The 26469-nt window shown below is 39.6% G+C and overlaps 1 protein-coding gene across 3 annotated transcripts in view; it reads left to right on the top strand.

The window, feature by feature from the left end:
• The window catches only part of Smox (Smad on X), a 91568-nt gene that overhangs the window by 31584 nt on the left and 33515 nt on the right, over window positions 1-26469 (top strand). For 2 of the 3 annotated variants that reach the window (XM_071596151.1, XM_071596150.1), the window contains exon 2: window positions 2668-2739. The exons of the other annotated variant lie outside the window; for it this stretch is intronic. In XM_071596151.1, coding sequence (XP_071452252.1) covers window positions 2668-2739 — 72 coding nt within the window. The remainder of the gene's footprint in view (window positions 1-2667; window positions 2740-26469) is intronic. 3 annotated transcript variants of the gene reach the window in all.

Here is a 26469-nt window from a genome sequence, read left to right as displayed (position 1 = left end):
TCATTTCGATTACTTGTTGAACCTGAAGTGTTTGCGATTCCACGAAAGTGATGACTTAGTGAATGAAAATTTGATAGGTGTTGGTTGGAATTTGATTGATATTTTGCCGAGGATAATATGTAGGTATCAACATCAGGTAAACCGTTTATAAATACGGCATTTCACTGTATACTTTCGACCACTAAATGCTCTTATAATTTGGGAGTTTTGACCTTTTCGCTCCTTCGCGATGATATAATTTGTTGATTTTAATTGTGTGTGGTGATTTTTTAACCACTTTAATTAAGAAAATCCATTCGAATAAGCTCGTTTTTTGATTATTCAAGTACATGTTTTCCACCTCTAAGAGTCCTGCCTCCCGTGGATTCAGTCAGCATTCCTGGTGGAATGCGTGTTGCACGTCCTTGAGCCTTATATAATCAGATATTTTCTCGTCGCATCGGAAAGAATATATCGATGGCGACGAAATGTGAAGAATTAAGTGAAGCGCTGCGTGAAGCCAATCACAGGAGCGATGATGGTCCAGTGATGATCCTTCTTTCCGGAATTCATCATGCTTTCGATCATTTTCACATCGTTCATTACTGTCCCGCCTTGACGGCAAGTGCGCTCGTAATACTTGCACACCTCTGTGGGACGTGTATTCCGAGTGCTTTTCCATCTGAAAAATCTTATATTAAGGTTAGAATGCAATTTTAAAACATTCGTATGTATAAACTTGAATTCCAGAAGATATCTGCAGTCGTTTCTTTTCACGCGGCACGCACTTATCCGTTGCGCTACGGCACACACCCCCGTAGTTCTATGGACTGGTTTTGTGTCCCGTGCACGGTCATGTCTGTTGCTTGTGACTGGCTGTGAGTGAGTGATTGTTCGCGTGCCTGTGTTTTTTTTCTTTGTGAGACTAATATGCAATTGAGTCCTGGTGGCTGAATGTTATTAATTTTAACGGTTTGAAATGGCTTTGTATTCAATTCGCAGTTTTTTGCACTTGAGGAGGAGGAGCGGAAGCGGAGTGTTGACGCCGCCGTTTCTGTATGAAAGCCCTTTATATCTGTTCTTCTTCTTGCGTCCCGGCTTCTGTTATGCCCCACGCGTTTATTATAATTTTATCGTTTCGTCGTCTTTTGTTTTCGCAAGTGATTTCGCTCGTCCTTCCCATTAGGAAGACAGCGAACTCCACGGTTAAAAAACGCCTTCTTCAGCCACCCTCGGGCTGGCTGGCCGTTCCCCACCGCGCGCGCGCTTCGCCCTTCCGGTCACTCGGCCTCTTGTGTCCCGCCCCCGCGCGGCACCGTACATTGGCACTCTTGATCCTGGTGGAGACTCGCCATCCTCGCCGCATTCGACTGCGTCATCACCCCGTCACTCCTCCTTCCTCGAATTTGGCTCCCTAAATTATTTGTCTTAATATTTATGCATATATATATATATCTATGAATACATATGTAAGTGCAGGCATTCCCCGCACCAGAGTCTTGTTCTTCCATATTCCCCTGGGAAGATATATCGCCGCCGATGCGGTGAATTTTTCATCATTAACGGTACGTAGTTGTGCCCGCAGTGTTGTGTTTCTCAGTCTAAGACGCGCGTGCCATTCCATCCGCACTTTACATGTGGCAGCTCTGTGTAGTTAAATAGGGTTGATAAATCCGGGATGCCGTGAAAATTCATTGAAGTACGTTCAGTTTCTGAGATGAGACGACCATAAATCTGAGATGAAAGGGATGTGATGTAAATGCTTTGGCAAAATAAACACACCGTATAACCATGCGTGGTATTGCATTATCCTGCGGAGTGACTGTTATGGTTATTACTGACGCTTTTATTTCATTAATCGGAGCATTGGAGTGCCACATTTTTCTGGGGAGGGCCGACCTCACGCTAATTATGGTATGGAAAGCTTCGTGGGAGGATTTGGGAAGTTTTTATGAAAAATCTCAATGTAAAGGACACCGCTTGGCTCTCTCTTAATTGTAACGCATCAAAGGGTATTCTGTGTTGACACCGTTCTTATTCGGAAAAGATTACTTTTGTCTAGAGGCTGAGAAACACTGTTAGACGTCACTCACGGGACGGAATTCTAAAAGTACGTAAAAAGAGGAATGTTCCAAGTATGAAGAACAGTCGCAATATCCGGGAAGAATTTGTTAAGATGAGTGTCGTTTAAATGACACAGCGATTACTACGAAAGAAAGTAAGGGAAGATGAGGAGCGGGGACTGCCTGTCATTCGCCGCGTTCGGGTCTTCCGGCGGCCTCCACGGGCCGCACAAAACCTCCGGTTACCCACGATCGGTCTTGGTTGTGCCCCCCGCGCGCCGCCATTCGAAGCCCGGCCGACGGCGACGCATTAAGTCTTAATTGTCTTTTTAATGCCGTACCCCACTTCCTACACCGTCCCGCCTAAAACCGCCCTAAGCCTCGCCTAATCTGCCGGTCCTTTTCATCCCCTCACCCTCTCCCCTCCGCACCACCCAACGTTCCACATCGTTCTACCACCCCGCGATCGCCGTTCGCCACAACCACCACCAACGCGGCCGCCGCTGCCATCACCACCCCACTCCCCACCTTTCACGTCCGCACTCCCTCCGCCCCAACGTCTCTGTGAATGTCTCTCCCTGCCCGCACTCACATGCCTTTGTCTCTCTCTCTTTCGACGGTGCAGCTTACGGCCAAGTGCTCTCGACAGGACTCGAGGGTTACCAGGGCCACCCAACGACGGGACGCACGCCAACAGGTAGATATCGGCGCCCCTTGGACGGACGCTACCCTCTCCTCCACCACGGAATCCCCAAAAAAGAATCCGACCTCCTCCCATACACCCTCCCTCTTCCCAAGTTCGGTCCTCGAAAAAAACCCCACGAGCTTCGTCGCCACGACCGTCAACCTCTCTCCCTATTGCCTCGCATGTCCCGGATCTTCATCCTTCATGGAGGGCGGGGACCAACCGAGCGACTAGAAGGGGGGGAAGGTGATTTCTCCTCCTGCACCCGGTGCTGTGGTCGCACAAATTTTTGCCCTTGGTTCCATCTGATGTGCTCTTTTCCCCCCTCCCCCTTTCCTTCCCCTCATTCAGAACCGGCAGGGGGGAACGAACGTCTGCGGCTCTCTTGTCCATTTGAAGCACGGTTAACCTGTTGTGCGTGATTCCTGCTGCCGTGTAAATCTCCTTATTTATTAACCCGTCTTTCCCTTATTCTCCCCAGTTTCCTCCCCCCGTTCAGTTGCCTCCGATGTCAACTGTCCTCTCGTCCTTGGAAGAAAAAACATGTAAGGGGAAAAAATCAGCAATTTTATCTTATTTTCGCCACTGTTGCGGATGTCCTGCAATTTCACGAAAGATGTTATTTTTTATTTTCATTCCTATTATGCGGTTATCCTGGAGGACGACCCTTTGATTATCCTCGTTTCTCCTCATTGCATAAATATTACTTTTTAATTGCTAGGAAAACGTTCCTTTAATTGTATGTAATGCAGAATAAAATAGACATGAAGTTGAAGTGCTTGTCATAAAAATCGAATCGGTCGTATTTGAGGCCTCAAACTCGCGTTTACATAAAATAATCCCTAAACAAGGTTTATATTATGGAGGGCATAATCTCTGTAGACACTAGAGCAATGAATTTAGATGGAACTACCCCAGCATTCATGCTACCTCTAAATTTAAATCTGTATTCAAATATCGACTCGTAATGGTGTTTTAGGAAACCTTTTACTCGTTTTGTTTCCTTCCCCTTTTTTATTTGCTTTAAAGTGATTCATCTTTTGAATCCCTGACTGGCAAATCACCTATAGGGGATTCCAGCGTCCCGTACTGGAAATTTTTTTTCAGCAATTTTTTTATAAAAAGTAAAACAAATTTTTCAAGAGTTTAAAATTGACTAGTTATTCTAATTGCATGAACTGCAGATTTTTTTCCGCACTAAAAGTCTTTGTTAAATTTAGGTAAACTGTTGAAGTTCAGAAAATTCAATTTTTTCCTGGAGTTCATGTATTTAAGTGTATCAATTTACCCAACCGCCGGTTGAAAAGTGAGCGCTCTTTGTCCTGTGTGATTTTTTCTTAGGTTAACTTATAAGGCAACTGTTTTCACGGGTGAAACTTACACACTTGGCTAAATTACTGAAAGTATATCAAAATTAGTACTTATTGCATAGGTTTAATTAAAGTAAATCAATTCATATGAATACAAATGTGAAAAGATCACATCAGAAAAAAATTAAGTTGAAGGTTTCAATTGATCACTCAATGTATTGGTTAAATTTCAATTATTCCTTTCGTTAAAACATGAAATATGACTAGAAACAGTTGCAGGAGAAAAAAAGTTAAGTTTCAGTGTGCATGAATGTTGATTAAAAACTTTCTAGAGGTAAGATTTTCGGTAACATTCTCATCTGTTCCAGATTAATGGGCCTCATCTCATTCGAATGCAATTATTTTGCACTTGACAGAGTTATTTTCCCAAAAAATGACAACATTTTGGATAATACAATTGCTGCCATTTTCCTCGAGGATTTGCTGAAATACGTAGTCCTTGCTTGTTTTGTGTCTCATAAAAATGGCATGGCATCATGGCTCAATTAGTATACTTACATTGTCCAACCACGATAGGGTAATGTTCGGGTCAAAATTAGTCTGGTGTGTATTCACCCCCTGCTACACACCCTAGCGGTGCCTTGCAGGGTATATAAATAAATAAGTATAGGTTGAGAGCCAAGTTCAGCTAAACCTTCTGTGGACTGAATCTTGTATCCATGAGACATGGTTTTTCGCCTAACCAATCGTTCAGCAACGTTCGGAATCGGATATGAATTTGCCTTGCAATGCGCCAAAATGCTTTCAGGTGTTGTTTTTCTGTTGGTCTGTATTTCTCTGAAATTATCTTTAGCATTTTTAACCTGGTACTTATTTTTCATGTCTATGATGGTTCGCATCTTAGTATTGACTTTAACTTTGCCTAAGAACCACCGAAAGTATAAATTTCATTATAGGAGTAGAATATCTGCAAGATACTTGTCCTTAATCGGGGAGTCAGAGCAGATGAGTTTGATTTTACATCCTCCTCTAATTTTCTCGGGAAATCTAACTTAACTTTCCAATTCCTCAACCAACATTCACTTCCATGAATCCCAAACACTTGCATCGTATTCCAAACATGGCGTAACTAAGGTGAAGTAGAACCTATCTAATTTTTTCATGGCACTGTCCTGCATCCTGTGAACTAAAACCCAGTTTAAGAAGGTTGACCTGTATTCTGACATGTGAGCCTTGCGAAAACTTAAATGTGAATCTACCAACCCCGATTAGCTCCACGCTCATGCCTTGACTGAAAATCGAAATAAGTAAAAATCCCTGGAAAAAAATAGCTTTCATTTAATTATGTTGGAAATAACAGCGATAGCTGTACTCAAAGACGAAGTGCTCGTGTTCCTGACCTGTGTTGCAGAAAATAAAGGCGTACCGCAAAATAAATAGCTCCCATGTGAAAAATAAAAATAATACTATTGACTTTTGAAGTTTGGGCCAACATTTTGTTAAATTTTGGCAGCTATTGAACTAGCAATGCTCACGTGTTGATATGCACTCGGCTCCGGGAATTTCCTTAGAAAAGATGTATCTGAGTGATTCTTAAAAATTGACTTGTAAACAGCTTCGTTCATGGTAATCAGACGAAGGTGGTTTTATTTAAGGTACCGTGACTGCTTAGAAAACGAAAAACATGAAAAGTTTATTGTGCATAACCTAAGTTACGGATTCTAGGTAACTTCTTATGATGCTTTTGTGTGAAAAAAACATCTCTTTATTACCTCTTATTTCTCTCCTCTCATGGAATACCCCTTTGCGATATTGCTGTTAGTGACTTAGGTTTATTAGTGCCATTCACCAAAAATGCTTTCTTTGGAAAGTTGTCATTCCATATTTTTCGGAATAAATGAAAAATTATGAAAATGGTTATAAAATTACCATATAAAAATGTATGTTACGCCGTGACAAAATATAATAATGGACAATCTGGAAAACCGAAAATGGGATTTCGGTTGAAATCACATATGTTATCAAATTTTAAAAAGTATTTGAAAAACGTATATTTTTAAGGAAACCCCTTGAATTGGTGTACAGAATCATTCGGCCACTAATCAATCAAGGTTCATTCCGTAACTGATTATTAAAACATATTCTTTGTATCCCTTAATTAGCAATAATATCTCGTAGAACGTTGTCGATTGTGACGCCAAAGCTTTTATTTTCCTAAAATATGACGCATTGCGTATGCTCAAAAGTTTTCTTGAATGATGTTAAACTTTTGACAAAGACTACGAGTGCCTGTTCGCGAATGAAATTGTCCAAGGAATGCATTGTAATTTTCGAAAATATTGCTTAGAATTCTTTCGATGAAAAGGCTATCTCGATATTTTATTTATTCTTTTTTTGTAAACAAAATATCACGAATTAAAATATATTCCGGCATATTTCGACTCAATAAAAGTCGACTTAAAATATTAAGTATCACGTTTTGTATCGAGTTGAGGTGGTATAACTGAAGGGATTTGGTTGTTGTGAATGCTCTCGTGGACTTAGCGCAGAATAGCCTTTTCGATGTCATTTCAAGCTGATTGGAAATGGTAGGTCGTTGTGTAAGATTTTGGAATTCCGTTATTTCAGCAAACTATTTATTTTGTGGCCATGGTCTCCTGGTAGCTTCTCGATCACCATATAACTCAACTTTCCCTTTCATCCTTCCCCAACTACGCTTTTCCTGCACTCCTTGTCCTGACTTAGATTATTTCACCGATGGAACTTTCTGCCTACGTTCTTGCTTCCTTTCAAAACCTTGGGTCTCTCTAATTGGAATCTTCATTCTGTTTAGAAAAGTAATAAAAATTTTAACTGCTCAATCTCAAAAAATGGCTTTATTAAATCAGCTTCAAACAAGTAAATATATCATAATAGGCGAGGATATTTTTAAGTTGAGGCAAGCGAGGCGTTACACGTGAGTAATACATGATTCAGTGTCCAATTTTCTGACACAGTTTGGTGAAAGTTACCAGAGAATTATATCCAATTGACCCTCAGATTCCATTTTTGAAAACTAGTGTCAGTATTGTTTCATGAACAGTTTTATTAACTCACCTATCTAGTTTTAGCTTTAGTTTTTTCTAAAGTAAAGACGGTCCATGTGTAAGATTATGATAAAATTACATTTTAAATTGATGTAGGGTTAAACGATATAGTTTTAGTTAGTTCGATTTAGGCTCCGACATATTTTTCTGTAATCGATATAAAATGGAGCGGGCGAGGAACGTGTTTAGGGTACGACGCACTCTACCTCTACTCCACCAAAACAAAGACCTTTACGTGTGCTAAGTCACTTGCAGTCCTTCGTATATTTCCCGTTACGAGCCTTGAAAGCAATGATGATTAATTTGGTTGAGAAGGATTTCTCGCAAAAAAAATTTTGTTTTCGGTATTTTTAAATTCCTTTCGAATAACCAGTGCATTTGCGTAATTCCCGTCAACGCTTTTTTTTAATTCCATCCGAACTAACTAATCTCTTACTAGTATTCCAAACTACGTTTCATTAATGCCTGGGACTTCAAAATACACTAGCCGAAGGAATGTTTTTTTCCAATCAACAAAGAATGCAAGTTATAGTCTCTACCTATGTTTTCTTTATTGATTTAAATATATATTCTTCTACTGCATCACGCTTAACACGGTTGAGTGACAGTTTTCTCCTTGGCTGAAATAATATTCCAGGCCCCAAAAAATATTTTTGGCGTCACTGGAATCCATTTCGCTCGATACAAATTCATCGAAATGTTTTGGGGTCAAGGCTCTCGCTGATTGCGCCTTTTTGGAATCAGCTGTTATTGCAGTAACTTTGTCATTCTTATTGTATTTTTTCAGATCTCTTTCGGATTTCGAGCGTGAAACACAGGACCTTAATGTGTCGTAATTTGTTGTGTAATCTCGTACGGGATCTCACACCTCGACTATGTTGCCTTCCGTTACCATTCTAAAAAGCGGAGATTTGAACAGATCGTACTATAAATAGCCAAATATTTTTACTTTCGGAAAACCTGGTTTGGGTCACGTGTATTTCTCCAGAGTTAGTGAACCGGTTGACTAAGTTCATTAGATTCAAGATCTAATACCGGTGGATCTCGATGGATTTTAAGCATCTAATAATTCTTATGTGCAAGTATTGTATAACCAGTGACATATTTTTAGTCCTGCTAACCTAACCCGTTAAATTAGTTTAAGTTGAGTGGAAACCAAATTTTTGTCAAGTTGCACCAAGTCTTTATGCGCCGCGGTATGCAGCCGTAGGTGTTTTTGGAACTTTCCCGCCCAGAAAGTTTATTCAGCAGTTACTACATGTATTCGTTAATCTAAGATACTAGCTTCTGTCCCAATAGTATAAACATTAAGGAAATGAATGAGAGCTGGAGGCAGAAATCGTTTCTAAAACTGATGCAATGGTTGAGGCGCTGTTAGTCGAAAAGCAAAATTCCCAGGAAAGCGTGTCCTTTCACATTCCAACTGAAAGTATTTTTGGTCTTTCAACCCGATGCGCGCTACGCCTTTAAACTTGGGTTTCGCTAATCACTCGCTTTCGTTGAAACTTGAGTCCTTTATTGAGTATATATTTACTGATTGGCAGGTCTGCGGGACAGATAGGACGTCACATGTACAGGTCCACTCAAACTTATTCCAAATGACATAAACAAATTGCCACTGGGAATGTTACTGTTGTATTTTTATTTATTTACGTACTCTACAAGCCACCGCTGGGGTGTGTGGCAGGGGGTGTATGCACGCCAGACTAATTATTGCTTGAACATGACCCAACCGCGGTCGGACAATGTAATAATGATCCCCTATCTTTCGTGGAAAAAACGGCATCTTAAATCTATCTGCTTTAGTGTACAGTACAGAGATCGCGCCAGGAAAATGACTGAGATGTACTCAGTCATTTTCCTGGCGCGATCTCTCCTACAATAGTACGATAGGGATAATAATACATTTTCAACATCACTGCTAACGAGACCCCTCTCCTAATTTATGCAAGAAAATTAATCTATAATTTAACCTTCGCTCCGTGAGTGATTTCCAGCCCAGCTGCTCTAATATTTTGGATACGCTACAAAGTTTATCATAACAACTTTTTACAAATCTATCTTCTCTATGCTGCACGCGATCCGATTCGGCGATTAATCCAACTTCGTGCGGATCCCTCATACTTGCAGCATATTCTAAATCAGGCCTAATCAGGGAAAGATTACATTTCTCTTTGACATTTTCATCACATTTACCCAGTACTCTTCTAATATATCCTAATTTCTCGTTAGCTTGTCCACATATTCCTCGTATGTGTTTCACCTAAGAGAGATCGTGAGTGAGGGTTACACCTAGGTATTTAATTGAGTTTACATACTATATTCCATTTCGGTGTTCCCAATGCAGTCGGCGTTCGAAAGGGAATTGCTCTTTTTCCAAAAAGTTATCACTACGAATTTTTTCAAGTCTAATTCTAATTGTTGCGGGCCGACCTTGAGCCATGGTCATTTGCTGATAAGGAGTAGTTTGCATTTTTTTGACCTTACTTTTATCTAATCGAAGCAATTGAATCTGAGCTGTGTTTACAGCTGTGGAAAAATAATTTTCGATTTCTGGTGTAATTGTATCAAGATCCAATACCCTATGTGCATTCATTCAACCTTGAGTAATCTAAACTTAATAATCAAAGAAGACATTGCGCGATTAACATTTTTAAGTAAATGCGATTAATTAAGTGCATTTTTAAGTGCTTGCGATGCCGATGTTATATGTTTGCAGATCGAGCAAATACGTTGTGATCTCGAGTTAAATGCGGGGTAGATATCAAAAAGGGGAAGAAGATAGCATATTGGGTCAACTAAATATGGGACATGTAGAGTTAAACAGACGAATTACTCAGCTCTTACTAAATGGATAGAAACATTATTTTATAAAATATATTTTTTGGCTTTGAACATCTTTTCTCTGATTTATCTCCACCTCTGGTACTTTCCTCCACGTATGTGACCCGTAGCACATGGACATCACTGAGCTAGGGGAAGTTCTTGAATAAGTTTCTGATTGAAAACGAGTGAAATACACGTATATTGCGTCTTGAAATAAAATGACGGTCGAAGGGAGAACTGGAAGCGATTTAGCGGAGTACTGGGCGGATATACGAGTATATGTAAGGTGCTCATACAAGATACCTACAAGAAAAACGGTAGGTTTTTACAAGAGGATGTTATTACTAGACAGGAAGTGACCAGTGAGAATTCCAATTTGTCCGACAAAAATTTGAAAGGATTGATTGATCCAAAGAATTTGAAAGCATTGATTCGAATCCAAATGGATACAGGGAAGAATAATACAAGTAAAGAAAATAAATCAATCGTTAGGGCTGGGGATGAGTCCAACTGAGGTCATTGAGCACTATATTATTCGGTAGGTACTAATTGTAAGCAGGGAAGAGGGGGGCAAAGAATGGATATATTGGACTGGATAAGAAGGGTTGCTTGAAAATAGGTAGCTGACAGGCAGTGGTAGAGGACGAGTATGCTTGTACGGCTTAAATGTGTCTCAGAAGTATCAAAGGTTGAACGCTATTTATTTTACAGATAACGGTGATGGAATGAGGAGGAAAGAACAGTGCTGTGTTAGCGGTTACGGCGCTTGAAAGGATGATGAAGCTGCTAAAAAACCGCGTTTGAAAGCCCTTTTTGTTAATTTGCACTGGATATACGATAAACGATAATAATGAATTCAATGATTTCTGGCTCAACTTTGTGGAAGTTCATGGTCATGAAATAAGTAACACAATCTAAGAATAGTGGAAAAATACATTTTGTTCTTCATTTCATGAGGATGATGATGAATAAAAGTTATCATCCTTTAGTTGCATGTTGATCGGTCCTACATATTTGCAAATTAGTTCTTTTGGTATTTCAAAATGCAAATAAAAAACATGTCACATAGGGAATTGTTTTCTTTTCGTGTGCTCTTATGGGGGATCATAACTCGCCCTGGATTCGAACCAGGGTTCTTTTTAGTCATTTCGTTTGGGCATAGGGGTTTATATAGACAGGATAAATAGATTTCTATCAAATATCTAAATCCTTCGAGTGATAGGTTTAATTATGTCTCCAAAAAATGTCTAAATAAAAGATCGATGCTCAACGCTGATGGTTGAAGGATCATAAATATTCTTTTCGTGAACTTCATGCGCATCGGTTCAAATTAATATATCATTGCTAAAATCTTAGAGTTTTATGTTTAGAATTTCATCGATTGATAATAGAGCATAAAATAGCTAAAATATAATTTGTGAAAGTCGATTAGCTCACATGCGCATTGTGAAATGTTGCTCATTCTTACCAAGGATGTTTGAAGGTTTTGAAAAGAACGTGATACACAGTAAAAACAATTTGGAGATTATATTTTATTAATGTGGTCCTTAACTTTTTGACGCAAGTGTGTGACCTTTGCCGTATTAAATAATACAACAAGTGTACTAAAATAAAATGCATCTTCTTCGGCAGCTAATGATGAACATTTCACTTTGATTTAGAGGCTTCATAATTTTTTTTCCTTCCATTGTCCCTTATTTTAAATCGTTTGCGCTTAAGTTTGCAGGAACTATAGAATGTTAGGAAAGCCTAAACGAATAATGATGTTTGCGATTCTTTCCTCGCGAGAAGTTTACTTTGACTTATTTCACGTAAAATTAACTTGAGATTTAAAAATGTAATTCTGCGAGTTGTTGTAAAAAAATGGAAAATCAAACGTTTGACCTACATGTCAGAAAATTTAATGACAGAAAACTAATGAGTATACAGCCGATCAGTTAACGTCGCAGATCAACTGCTAACTTGCAGTTTATTCTCTGTTCTGTCACTGCATTTACTGAGCGTTAACAACGGTGAAGGTAATCTCACATGTTTTCTGTGATTTTTTTTCTTAATATCTTTTCTCCTCTCCAACATCGTTTTATGATACTGTAGCAATGATGTTCAAGTATGTGAAAATGCGCGCCTTTTACCGGAAAGTTGTGTGCCAAACAGAATTATTCACATATTCGAACTGGATGTTTTATAGAATGTAATTATTAATTTACTCTTCATTTCAAAGGAAATCTAGATGATTTACCTCTTCTTAAATCGAAATGTTGCTAATTTTTTGGGCCAAGTTCTGCCGTCGTGTGAGATAGAGAATATAAATTTCCCGGTTTGTTCCACATCTATGAGAACGGTGCGGATATTATGGATTACCGGAAAAACTATACAGGGAGCCATTGCTGTTGAGGACGTATGATGTATTCAGTATACATCCGTAAATATTATGTGCTCTGATCTAACTTAAAATTAGGGTAAACAATTATCGAGCAACCTATTTTGCTTCTGATATTGGTCGTCAGTTAAAAATATTCTTTCCAGTGGTTTCCCTACTCGATGTGTATTTTAGTTGCCGGAATTCTTTAACGGCGGCTTCGATTTCTGCTCTATTCACATAGCCATCACGGCTCCTGTTTTATACGCTTGGAAATTATTGGTAATTTTTAGTGGCGAATACGTTGAGAAAAATTATCGATTTAAAGGGGTCGATTTTGAGGAAATAATTGACAGACATTCGGAAAAATTGGCGGAAAAAATATTAAAAAAAAATATTTTGTATAACTTATCTAAATGCCCACAAATTATTCCGAATAATGGACGACAAAGGGTTAGAAAAGAGGTAGCCAAATCTACTTATTGAGTTTTGTGTCAATTTTAAGCGGAAATGGATGTTTCTTCGACGGAATGGAGAGAGATTTATGAGAACGAAATACAAGCGTCGATGTTCCTATTAAACGTTGACGTTCATTTCAGAGAGAAAGAAAATGTCCTGGGTTACTTCTACCTAACTATTTAACTCAGGGCTACATTGCCTACCAGGAAAACCCACACACGCGTGGTATTCTAGTAACGCCTTTTTTCCGGTCTCGGTGACGTCGGGATAGCGCCTATTCGTCTACTTTTTCAGAGACCGCGAGTTCTATTCCAGTCCAGGCGGGTTTTCCTCCACCTAGGTCTTGATTGATCTTGCTACTTCTTGTTGTGTAGCTTTATGTAAAGGTCAAAAATGTTGTATTATTTTTAAATAAATAGTAGTACGTTTTGTTTTGCCGACCTAGCCCTGTAAAGGTTATGTTTTAAATTTCTCTTCACATCTGTTGTTGTCCCGCTGTTTTTGCGCATATTCACAAAAAAATACGTTTACGTTTGTATTCATCCTTTTCGCTAATCAACTCGAAATCATTCGCTGAAACTGCATTGATTGGCTTGAAATTGTCGGCCACGGTCGCAGTGGAATAACGTCCTCGCCTGCCAACCCAGAAGTTGCGGATTCAGTTCCCGCCTAGGTGGGTTTTCCTTCACATTAAGCATGGGTGTTTGTAATTCATGCTAACGATTCTTCCCATGTCAAAATTAATTGATTATACTTACTCATCCGTCAAAATAATCACTCTAATCGAGGTTTGATTGTTTTGACTCTTCTTTTAGTGCATCTGCTCTCGAATGTATATCAAAATTAGGTTCCTATTTTGCGGATCTTTCAGTAAATTCTGCATATTTAATTTAAAATAAATAAATACTTTTAATTAAACTGACTGTAAGCAATGTTTTTTGTTTCCCGCATCGATCGTCCAAATCGATAGCATCCACTTCGCTTTAAGTGTATATCATTGAGTTCAAGAAAGAGATTTCCGACTGAAGACATACTTAAGCAAAAAACTGTTTCCAAATTTATTTTGCCGAAACGTACGACATGAAGTTTTTAAGAAATTTTACTTTTGTAAATTTCCACGCAGCTACATTTATTAACGGCCTTCTGTTTGTTTTGATTTGCTGTGGTGACGATAATCATTCTATGTCCATTTAGAACCTGTCGTAAATTTTATACTACTAGTGTATTATGAAAACATATTTGTTGAAATACTCAAAGGTAGGTTAGATTATATTAATCTCAATGGTTAAATTTATTGTATTGGTCATGGGGAAGATATTTTAAGGTTCTTATCTTAATCAAAATTACGACATTAGTGTCAGTCAAAAAAAGTAAAGCCTGGCCTTGATGCTAGTCATATCCGCCATTTTGTTTCAGTCGTTTGCGGCCCTGAATCCTTTCGGAGAATACATTTATTTTGTTATTTGAATGTACGAGAACACTCCGCGTTCGGTACGCAACGAATTGGAAGTTGCCTAAGATTTTGTAATTTTAACCGAGAGGTTAAAACAGGGCTGTAATATGAATGAGAATTTCGATATTCCAAAAATTGGCGGCAAAATAATTAAAATCATTTATCTTTTTTTCAAGTGCCAATCAACTCCCCAATTGTCTTGTAGAATTGAAGGAGCAAATGTCAATTTTCCTCGGCATTCACTATTCATTTTCCTGAAAGATTTTCTAGTAATAGGAGTGAAACTTTGAAATTGATTTTTAAAAACGATTCATACGTACAATGCGTTGCTCGAGAACGTCGCAGAAAATGGTTAAACTGAGAATATTCTATTCCATTCATCAGAGAATGTTCGATTACACAAGCTGCTTAAGCCCTCTTCCAAAAAAATAAAATCACATCACCGCTCGGTTACTATGAAGTCACCAAACGGTGTATAAAATGTTTACTTAATTGGTCTATCATCGCTCCCTTACGTAACACTTAATCTGAAACATGAACATTGTACCATTATTTGGCCTTAGACAGGGTGTAGTTTCTTTATGAGTATCGAGGATTGAATGTGCATGAATCGGCAGTAGTTTCACAATTTCATGTGCTTAAGAAGAGGGCCAGCCAGCATTGCCACAGATAAAATCACGTCTTCACAGCTTCGTATAAATTCACGGTTCTCGTAGTTTCTATGGTAGTGTTTTTTAATCTCTATTTTGATGGAATGTATTGTTACTGTGCATTTAGATTCGTTAGCGATTATTAGGGCAGGTGATTTTGCGTTCTCAAACTAAAAGTGATAGGCCTTATCTTGGCAGAAATGATTTTTTGAGTCATCGTTACCTCAGTCATCTGTAAGAAACGTATTCGTTATCTCATGTTGCTCAACTTAGGAGCCATGTGAAGTAGATTTCCTGTGTAAATATATTATTGTGCATGAGGAATTCCAGTGACTAAAGCGCTTGGATATTGACCGGAGGGCCCGGGTTCGATTCCGGGTGACGCCTTTGGGCATTCTCAGCTTCACCCAAGCTGTGTGATTTTTCGGATGCCAGATCTTCCTAGGAAACCATAGGCGGCATAGGGAAAGGAACTGACCCCCCACCACGATGTGTGAATTTCAATGGCCGTTGGGCGTAGAACTGGGTGAGATCCACCCTCACCTATAAAACCAACCATCGGGTTGATAACTGTGGTTGGTTTGATGCATGATTCAGAGTGATGATTGTTTAACTAATAACATAGGGTGTGTTTTTCCGTTTTGAACACATCGCATTGGTATAACCTTTTCTTGTGTGATCCATTATATCTAACAGCATGATCCAGTCCCGCGTCGAAGATAATTAGTTTTTTCCTAAATTATGTTATCCTTAGATGGGATCTTCTCTAAGTTTTAATTGTAGAAGTGAAATTGTCACTCAAATATCAATTGAATTTTTTTATTTTATTCATTTCTACTTCTATTATCGATCCAACCAGACATGCTGTTATTTTCGGTCGAGTGGTCGTATTTTCCACTCGTTGGCAAGGTTCATTTCTCCATAAATTAATGATAAATTGATAAAAATAACTCATTCTGGCGTTTTGAACGTTCGGCGTCTTCACCATCTCTACTTTCACGAACAACTTGTGCCCCTCAAAAACTCCCGATCTACCCATGACGTTATCACCATTAGTTGCTTTGAGCATGTGATGAATATCTTTAACGGTTTTGCCCAGTTTCACGCAAAATTTGATGGCGTAGCGCTGTTTCAACAACCGGTTCAGGACGGAACATAACAAGGTCAGGTTATAGATGTTTCGCAAACGAGCGATTCACACTCCGCAAAGGCTGGGAGCCAATCGCCACCGGCCTCCAGTCTTTCCTGAGACTCCCCTCCCTCGAACCCTACCAGAGAAACCGCCTCCCGTCCGTCCATCTGGGAAAAAATAAGTCCTATTACTTTTGGGACAGATCAATTAATTCTGATCATATTTTGCTGTTAAACCTTCTGAAGAGAAAACTGTTTTTTTTCTCGTAAATCTTCTAATGTATGAGGAAATGAACAATTCCCTTGCTATAAATGTAGTACAGGAGGTTTCCTCTACTTTTATCACGTGCAGATAGTCTTGTTTCCCCCTACTCATTCTCATTGGCCGTCTCAAGAATCATGCTAAGTAGCCTATTTTAGACTATTCCTTACATATTCTTGTTTCTCTTGTAAAAGAGCGCAATCCAGGCCAATATCTGTATAAAGTGCCCAGTTTCATATTTATTTAGATGTGGTGCATTCGGAATGAAATCATACTTCAGAATTGTTAGAAGCCTCACCATCTTGTCAAATCCGAGGAAGTCAATGTAATATTCCCATAGATTTTTAATTTTTCAATCAAAGATTTTCCGGGTTCACATTCGATTCAAGTGCTTTTTTATACTTGAGAATATCACTTGATAACTTTTTCGTACCACCGCTCTTACTGAAATCCGTGCCATGCAAGCCGTAGATTCTCTCTCCTAATTTCATCTTGTTCAGAAACGCAGGATTTGGAGAATTACACTTGATACCTTCAGTAAATTAATTCGTTTCTTTAACTCATTTGTCCTTCGCCTTGTGGAAGGTGAAACCATTCGTATCCTTTTTGTGGAAGGACCGTCGGGCACTATCTTTCTCTTTCAATTTTTTTAAATTGACAAGCAAGATAACCTTATTGTTGTCCCTTGGGAAATGTTGAAACGGATCACCGCCCACGCCTAGGGCTTCGCGACCACGACAGGCACATTATTAACAACCCTGTTGTGACAATGCTTCGTTCTTATGGCGCCAGCTGTCTCAAATAACGGAAGTAATCCGAGGCAGTGTCGGACTCTGACTTTAGCGTTCGGCCCAAATCACTGTTTACATTCCTTTGGCTAATATTGTCCGGAATGCATTTATGATGCAATACATTGTTTCCTATGCTATTTAAATTCACATTATCACGTTTTGTCTCTCGGCCTAATCCTGCGGAAATGTCCGAAATTGGCATCCTTGCGCTTCCCGAAGAGGTGTTTAAATGAATCACTGCTTCCGTTAAATGAAAAAATGGAGTTGTAGGGACACCAATACTCTCTACGTAATGGAATTCATTTCCCAGGAGGATGTATATCCACATCTAACGGTATGCATTAAGAAAAATATTAGACGAGTAGGTTCTTTGAGTTCAAAATAACATATACTATATATGTATGCATTAAATGTTGGGATTATACCATGAAATTTATCGAACACGCCCACCATTTTTTTTTTAAACCTCGTCTTTGAAGAAGACTTGCTGACGCGCGCGACGTGTTGTTTTTTAATCCCTTAACGATAAAAGCTTTTCGAGATTCAAGGCCAGAACAATTAATGAAAGATTTCGCGCCACTTGGTAATTAGTCATATCAGCCTCTGGGAGCATAACGTTATGGAATATTCGACAAAAGTCGGGACATCGTGATATCACGTGTTTCTCTTTTACTCAGTACGTTAAAATTTCTGGTAGCTTATTAATTCCTCTTCATTGCGCTATTTTCGTATAATTGTGAGGGACAATAAAGGTGTGAATACCATCAATATCCCTTTCGTTGGTATTATAGTTCCGCCACCGGTGTAGTGAAAGATTTGGTTATATTTTAATTAGTTCCTGGCCTTTGTCGTGAGGCACAGGAAGTCATCGACTCTCTTCACGGCGTATAAAAAAAATGTTTTTCCGACTAACTGAAATTTAAGTGTTTTCCAATTTTTATCTTCATCTAATCTATTTTTTGGCTATTTATCTCGTTCTCTTTGGTGTTTTCAAAGACTATTCCGAACAATGAAAACGATTAAATATCATTCCTAAAATGTTGCATTATCCCACAATTTATTCACAATGCCTGTCTTTAAAAATTTCCTAGTGATATCAGCTTTCATTTCGTCGTCATGGCGTTTTTAGAGGGAAAAACGAACGCATTATTCTATCAATATCAATTTTTTCAAAGAACTGTGTATGATGCCGCGGCAGTAACTGTAATGAGTCATCCGCCAATGAAAATTAAAATGCAACGTTTTCAAAGTTTAAAAATGATTCGCCTTGACCGAGGTCGAAAAATCCGCGGTCGTATCGTGGCGAAAGCGAATTTTCACACTTTGAAATTGTTACATCTAACTTATTGATGAGAAATCTTTTGTATTTGTGAGAGAAGAAAAAATGTTATGCGTTTATTCCACGCTCCGTTCAATAAAATGCTCATTGGAACTGAATAAGAAAACAATCTATTGCTTCCTATACAGTGGCCTAATACACCGCAACCAATAGATAACAGCCAAATGAAGTAGAATTTAACTATGCACTATGCGACATAAATAGACATTTATTTTTATCCCCGTAATAAATGATTCCGTAAAGGAATATCATAAAGAAATGCTCAAATGAACATCTCAAATTTCTATGTTATATGAATACATAGGATCTTGATAGAATTTCTCGTGTAGATGTAGTTTATTCTCGGGAAAATAAATGTTATTGTTTTGGTCGTCGACTTCGTACTTCAGCTGTGACCTCCAGCTTCCATTTTTGAAAATTACGCAATGGCATCGCTCGTTGAATATTTCAACTAGACTACAATTTGGCACATTTTGGGAGATTTAAACGGATGAAAGCTAACCGAATGTGTTCCCGAGTATCGAAAATCGATTAGCTGACATCACCGTGCTTCCGGTACGAGCAAAACGACTCGACTGCGTAAAACTCCTTAATAAACACCCAGATTCGTATCCAACCCTCGCATTCTCAAGTAATGTGCACAGTCTATTAGAAATGGAGGTTTTATTCAATTCAAAGTAAGTACTGTCCTTTGGCGGGGGTCTTACTAGAGCTTTAGGACCCCTCGGTAGCTAATTTGCCATGAAAATCATGACAAAATATTTGCAGGCGTTGGTTAAGCAGATTGTTCTCTTAAGGTGGTCTAGCCTTTCAGTCAGGTTACGCCAGATATTTTGCGACGCCAATTTACCCCAAATTCTTCCTTTAAAAGAGAACATTCAACTTTGGTCCATAGGGAAGATGTTAATATCTTTAGTACAAACAATTACTTAATATTTGTAGGAATACCCCAGTTTTAAATATTAACATGTAGCGGAATGTAACTTTTTCCATAGATATTCTAATGTTGAAGCAGTTGTGGCAAACGGTCATACGGTGCAATAGTAAAATCGACGACTCAGACTTGGTTGAAGAGTCAAATAAAACCAATTCCGAAACAGTATATTTTACACACTTATAGGTATTTGAATTATGGGCGTACCGTGCCATTCAATTCATACGTTTGTCATTTTTCATATGGTTCTCTATTCAAAGTGAGAGCGATCTCAAAATTATTAGCTGCCAAGGCCTAATTTAATATATTTTTGCAATAAGTAAGACCAAAGGTATAGCTTTTCGGAATCACTTCCGGAAAAATTTAAGAAGTATATTGAAATACTTGATTTTTACCACTAATTTTCCTTCCAGGAAGCTATGAACTCCCGAGTAAGTGTTTGTCAAATTTTGCATTAGATCATACATTTGGTTGTGTTGTATATATTAATTTTCGGCAGTGCAAATAGCGTTGTTAATCGTTAGCACCATAGTCCTGTAGTTGTTAGTAATGATAGGTAAGTTTTGATTTTATACAAATCAAGCGAACGGAGAGAGAATTAGTAATCTTAATGCCTCATCTAGTCGAGCCCCGGCCTTCCCGAGGTATCGCACCCAAATCAATCTCATCCTAGTTGAGTCAGCAAAACCAAAAGCTTATCCAAGGTCAGAAAAGCTGACTTTGAATTTTCGCAATGCGGGACAGGACCCATCACTGTATTTTGAAACAAAAGAAAGCTTCACTTATCGGCTTTAGAGTGCACCAATAAAATTTGTGGACGATAGTTATGGCCTGGGTTAGAGATAACCGACAATGCGCACTCGGCGTTTCGCAGACGTAGGCACACGAGCCGGAACCCACGCCGTCCATGACTCGGGCGCTTCAGTTGTCCGGATTGCTGATTAAGGCAAACTTGCAATTATCATAGAAGAATCGCCAGATGTTCTTTTTCTCCCACGTATATTTTAATATTTTAAACGAGGTCACAGGATGAAATGTAATAATGATCGAGTCCACCCACGGTTTGCAAAACGCTGCAAGTCCCACATTACCTGTGATGGGTAGACAATTTTCTCGGAAATCGATGGCAAATTTTTCACGTACAGTAACTTTAATCCAAAATGGGTGTTTGCTAGTGACTTTGTTCCTGTTTATGGTATTGGACATATGTTTAGCGAAAATTATTTGCAGTCATAACGGCGTATCTTAAAACAAACGGTATGTCGTGGGACGGCCAATGTGTGTAATGCGCCAGGGCATCGCTACGAAGCACGTGCTCTACGTCTGCTGGCCTAGGCGCGATCATGGTTGACTTACCGTTTTTAACTGATGCCTCCCAATAAATAAAAACGCAATTATGATATATATATATATATATATATATATATATATATATATATATATAATATATATATTTTTTTAACCTGATAAATCATCGCATTTATGAATTGGTTATGTTTTATGTTATCGCCAAGGTTACCGATGCAAATAATAACGCAAAATTCTCGCACCCTCATATTGGCTGCGCCCCTATCCATTGTGTTGCCTGAATGTATTTCCTGCACAGGAGTTAATAATCGAAACTAGAGCTCGAACTCGAAACTCCACGCGACTTGCAAAATTCTAGGAATAGCTATTCGTCTCCCTTCGTTTACGAGTTCATGTCGAAGCCGTTACTGGATATCATCTAAGACACGTAGTAGCATTTCGGTTTTTCCGCATACATGTATTCACCATCGAAAATATCGTTAAAAGAGTTATGAAGGTTCTAAAAGTGAGCGTAATAAAAAAAATCCCCGGGTTCCCGCTACCACAAAACTACAATTCAGCTTGCCACTGTCGTATAAGCAGAAGCACACGTAATGCAAAGCATCCAAAAATCACGGAGCGTAAAAATTACATCAGTGATAAGTATCCTGCGTATTTATTTTCGTTTAAGACATCCGAATGTGAAGTCTAAAAAGTCTCATAGCTTAATTAGTGGATCCCTGGAGTGTTTTGTTTGATACAAACTGGAAAATAACTTTTTTTATTGGTTGACGAGCAGTGATTTCCGACCGATGAAAATATTCCACGGGTCAGGCACCAAAAATCTTGCATCTTTTGTAACAACACTTCGTGACCCCCCTGTTACTTAGACCGCCGCCACCATTAATGTCGATCGGTTTCGAACGCAGCCCAAGTGTCGACGCGGTCGTGAAAGCGCGTTCCCTTGCGGACCCTCACGGTCGGTCACTGGACAGACAAAACGGCGAGGCTGCCTGCTTCTCCACGTGACTCCACCCAAGGTGGTGTGGAAGCGGGGAGGCGACCGAGCGCGCCGGAGTGGTCCAGCCGCCTTAAATCGCCTCCTCTTCTCTCGCCCGAGCCGGGAGGGGAGAGGTAGAACCGGCGGCGGCTGTTGAAGAATGGAGAGGGGGGTCGGAGGAAAGAGAGGAGTGGCGCGGCGACGGAGGAGAGAGGGGGTTGGGAAGGTCATTTTAAACGGATCGTCGGGGTCGCGCTTGGGGGTCGCGTCGCTCTTACCGTTTTCCGTTCTTTCGCATTCGACGACTCCCGCCGTATCGATTTTCGGCCTGCGAGCCGCCTGCCTCGCGGAGGCTTTAAAAAGGGGCGAGCGGGAATCGAGCGACGATACGCGACGCTTTAAGAGCCAGGCAGGCGGTGGCCTCCCCGCCTCGCTCGGTACCCTTCCCCTCTTTCCCCCGCTCGCCCGCCCTCCTCCCACGCCGCCGCCGCCGGCCCGCTGGAGAGGCAGTTGGAAGGAGTGGAGGGGCGGTTCAGTCGCAGACGAATATTGCCGGCGGAGGGGGGGAGGGGGGAGTCGAGTTGTAGCATGATTTCGGGTTTTGGGTGCGTCGGCGGATTAGTTTATGCATCTTCACCATCTGCGCCTGGACATGACTAAACCTCGAACGAACCCGGAATCCTTTCCCGGTGCGGGATTCGAACCCGTGACATTTGGGTCGCCCACGCCGTTCCGTTGCCGACTCGACAGGCGTGGCAGGCCGTCCGTAGCCGGATTTGGCTCGGTGATATTTCCTTCGCATGACCAGGGTGGCCCTAAGACATTGATGACGTTAGCAGTTAAGATGCTTAAATTCCAGGTCGTAATTAAGGAAACGCTAGAATGGAATGGATAAAGAGAAATTCTGGAATTTCTAATTCAAGATGTCAACTGCAGAGGCAAAAAAGCGTGCGTAAAGTAAATGGCACCCCAACCGTTTTATATTTTGAAGGGAGAAAAGTGATATCCGAGCGCTTTCCTTGGGGAACGATATATTTATAAATTATGCGTTACATTTAGCGTAAAACCCAGATTTGGAGGAAGTGGTTCTTAATAATTGTTGAACTGACGAAATAAATTATGTCGATATCGTTCGGGAGGATAATGATTGCAATAAAATGGACAGAGAGGGTTGTAATAAATGTGAAGTAGGTTGAGTGCAAGGGAAAAGAGTGAAGCGCTTATCTTTATTTAAGGTTAGGAAGTGAATCGGTTATGTTACCATCATTTTCAAAATTCTGCAAACCGATGAGAATTATGGAAAGATGAAAACGCTCGTTATGTTAACATTAAGAACTCCGGGCGATCAGAAAGACGTAAAACTGTCGTAGTCCCTACGAACATAACGAACGTTTTCACATTTCCTCAATTCTCTGCGCGCCGTGTGGCTGCTTACAGACTTCTGGAGATACACATACGGAACAGGATATCATACTGAAGTACGGGTGGGGCGTGGCAATCCAGGGGGTAGAGCGCTGGGATACTGACCTGAGGGCTTGGTTCAATTCCGGGTGACGCCTCTGGGCACCTAGATGTTCACTCAAGCTGCTTTTTCCGGGTATCACATCTTCCTTGGAAAACACAGACGGCACAGGAAGAAAAGATCGACCGGCCCTGCCCTAATGTGTGAATTTCACCCGCTGTGGGGCGAAGTATTACGCGAGCTCCACCCTCACCCATCAAGCCAACATTCGGGTTGTATACCGTGGTTTGGTTATTGAAAGGAAAGTTCAAGGAAGGCTGCATGATGGCAAAAAATTCAAATGTTGACTGTTTTGGGGATAAGAGTGCAGCTCACTGTTGGGATGATAGTCTGGCGGTAGGCGTAAGAGGGAAGAAGGCTCATCCAACATCAAAGGAGCTATTGTGAGTTTGAGAACACTTAATTCCTAACAGAGGACGGGAGTTGAGAACTTGCGTTGGTGTGGAAACAGGTGCCCAAGGTAACGCAATGTCGCGTTCAATTTACTATTTAAGCCCCATGTCCCATGCATCGTCACTATTCCTGAAGTACCTTGTCGATCGGTGGTGAAATAGACTTCTTTTATAGAAGGGGTGTCATTCAGAATATGATAGTCATGGCAGCTCTTTGTCATTATCCAATATTACCTAAAATGTCCTTCAAGGAGGGCAGGATAAAAATATCTATTCAGACGCGTTCATTTCAGTTGGGACACAAGAGGGTCAGTGATTATAACAATAGGTTGAGGACAGTGATGTCTCTCGCCAAATAGCAACCGGTTTCCACCGTGACTTCGAGCCGCGTCAAATACGTTTCTTGCGGAGTCAATGATATACATCCAATCTACTTACATCTGAGCAGTAGCTTGCTTGCAAGCTGTTACAGAAGCTTAGGGAAGAGAGTGTTTGATCTACCGCCCATAAAGTGTAATCCAAGATTTGTTCACTCACTTAAGAACGGATTGGGTTGTGACTTTTTCACTACCGAAGAGTCCAATGATGGTGTCTATTATTTATGGTGTAGTAATCGCAAATTTTTCGTTGGGAAAAATACTTGTATCGTTTGTTGCGATAGTGTATTTCCTTGAACGTCCTACTGTTACTTCAGTTACTTATCTTACCTGAGGTAAGAAAAGGAAATGAACGCCAGTACCTCAATATCAACAAGCAAGTCCTATAAGATTGGTATTTTTCCGGTAGTTTATATATTGCGTGTATAATACTGATTATTCGCTGTAATTATGCTCAAATTTTCAGACACTTTCTGGTACCGTGTAGCAATTTCATCAGCGGCCTCTCCGTGTTTTAGAAAGGTCACTTGTGCAACCGAAAAAAATCAACACACTTAAGAGAGAAAACTCACATAATTGAAATTTTCGATGGCACAGCCACCTGCCCCGGCGGAAGGAAGCAAATGACCAGCGAAATCTCCGCGTCATAAACCTTAAACTTCCGCTAATTCAATTTTTTCAAGTGCAGGGCTACTCGTCGTGAGTTAAACTGAATGTTACCACTTTTAGATGATACTAAGGTCTAGTAACCGAGGGATTCCGTCTTTTGATATCGTTAGTATGTTCTTATAATTAATTATGGATTGGAGATACCTGGAGGCGCAATGGATTAGTTAGAAACGTAATTGAAGGAAAGATCCCGCGAGGAAGGCCAAGAGACAAGTACATATTGTTCCACATAGTCCTTCCATAATCTACCTAAAATGATAGGATCTGTATGATAATAATCATGATGATTTAAATGTTATTTACTTAACTATCCTTTATTAGTAAAAGAGTACCAAGCAATTGCATAGGGTTTCCTGAATTTTAATGCATCGCTTGGACTTCGCTTTTAATTAGATTTGAGCTGTAACTAAAATAATGCAAGCATATCCCATATTTTTAATAATAATTACATATGCTGGTCGCTTCTTTGCTTCCTTCTAATTCTATGTAATATTTTCTATTTTGATTGTTTTCGAGGTCCTTCGTTTTAAAAGAATTTCATATTCCCTTTTCATTATAAAGAGGAATACTTGTATGCATTTTATGGATTCGTCTTAGTATATTGAGTTGTAACTGACAATAATCTGGAGTTGAATTATTTTTTGATTACTCAATGCTTGCAACAAGAATAAGCGGTGAAAACACAAAGATTGCAAGCATACATTATTTGGTATTATTTATGTATTATCATTTATTGGCTAATTGACATGGCTCAAATACATCCTATTTAAATTTTTTCATCATCTTCAAGCAGAAAATATTCCAATAAAAGATTTATATTCTCATGTTGATAAGTTCTGGTGTTTATCTGTGAAAAAATAAATTGCCTCTTGCCATTTGACTATTTTAGATGCTATTCATATTAGACGTTAGATTTATTCAGATGCTGTGATTTCCCGAAGGATTTCCCTGCGTATACATATTTCTATAGCCAAGTTAAAAAGGACATGTATTGATTGACAAAACATAATTCATTTCACATGCATAATAACTTCATAAAATCAATATTATCCTTCAAATAAAAAAAACTGAGACGGGTCGCACTTGTCGCTTCATGACGCATGGGCTGTAATTCACCTGCAAAGTAACATACTAAATATCTGGCGATGAAGCTCTTAAATAAACACCAATCAGAACTAGGGTTCAATCATTATTAAACCATAAATGCAGCAGTCAACTCGAAGGCTGGTTTGATAGGTGAGGGTGGATCTCACCTAATCCTACCCCAAACGGCGTGTGAAATTCACACATCATGGTTGGGGGGGGGGGAACAGTTCCTTTCCCTTTGATTTCCCAGGAAGATCTGTTACCCGAAAAATCACTCAGCTTGGTTGGAGCTGAGGGAATCGAACTCAGGCCCTCCGTTCAGTAGTTTGACACTACACCTGGACTTCCTTGACCCAAGTTTATTAATTTCCTGAATTTTAAATATAGTTAATTTTATTTGTCAAAAAAACCTTTCGATTGCATTACAGATGGTTAACAAAGGAAACAAACATATATACGAGCTCGTGCCTGGGAAAAAAGGCTTGAGATGCACTTACATGTATAATCATAGATTCTGCTTGAAGCAATCTTCCAAGATCATCATGTATTGTTGGTCAAATTTTCTCTTATCGACATTATTCGAAATTAAAGGAATTTGTATTCTGAGGAAAATATGAGATGTGATAAGATCAAATTTTCAGGCTGTAAAAGGAAGTTAGCATATTAGCCCATTGTATGTAAAAATAGTTACTGGGACACAGTCACTTCCTCGTTGCATATAGTTATGTAGTTACATTTTATAAACATAATAAGATTCATGATACTCTACCCAGGAATGGCATTTCCATACAACAATGTGAAATTCAAAA

This window comes from Hetaerina americana, unplaced genomic scaffold (genome assembly GCF_022747635.1).
Source record: "Hetaerina americana unplaced genomic scaffold, ioHetAmer1.1.p SCAF_76, whole genome shotgun sequence".
NCBI classification, from domain to species: domain Eukaryota; kingdom Metazoa; phylum Arthropoda; class Insecta; order Odonata; family Calopterygidae; genus Hetaerina; species Hetaerina americana.
This window is presented reverse-complemented; position numbering and strand designations above follow the sequence as displayed.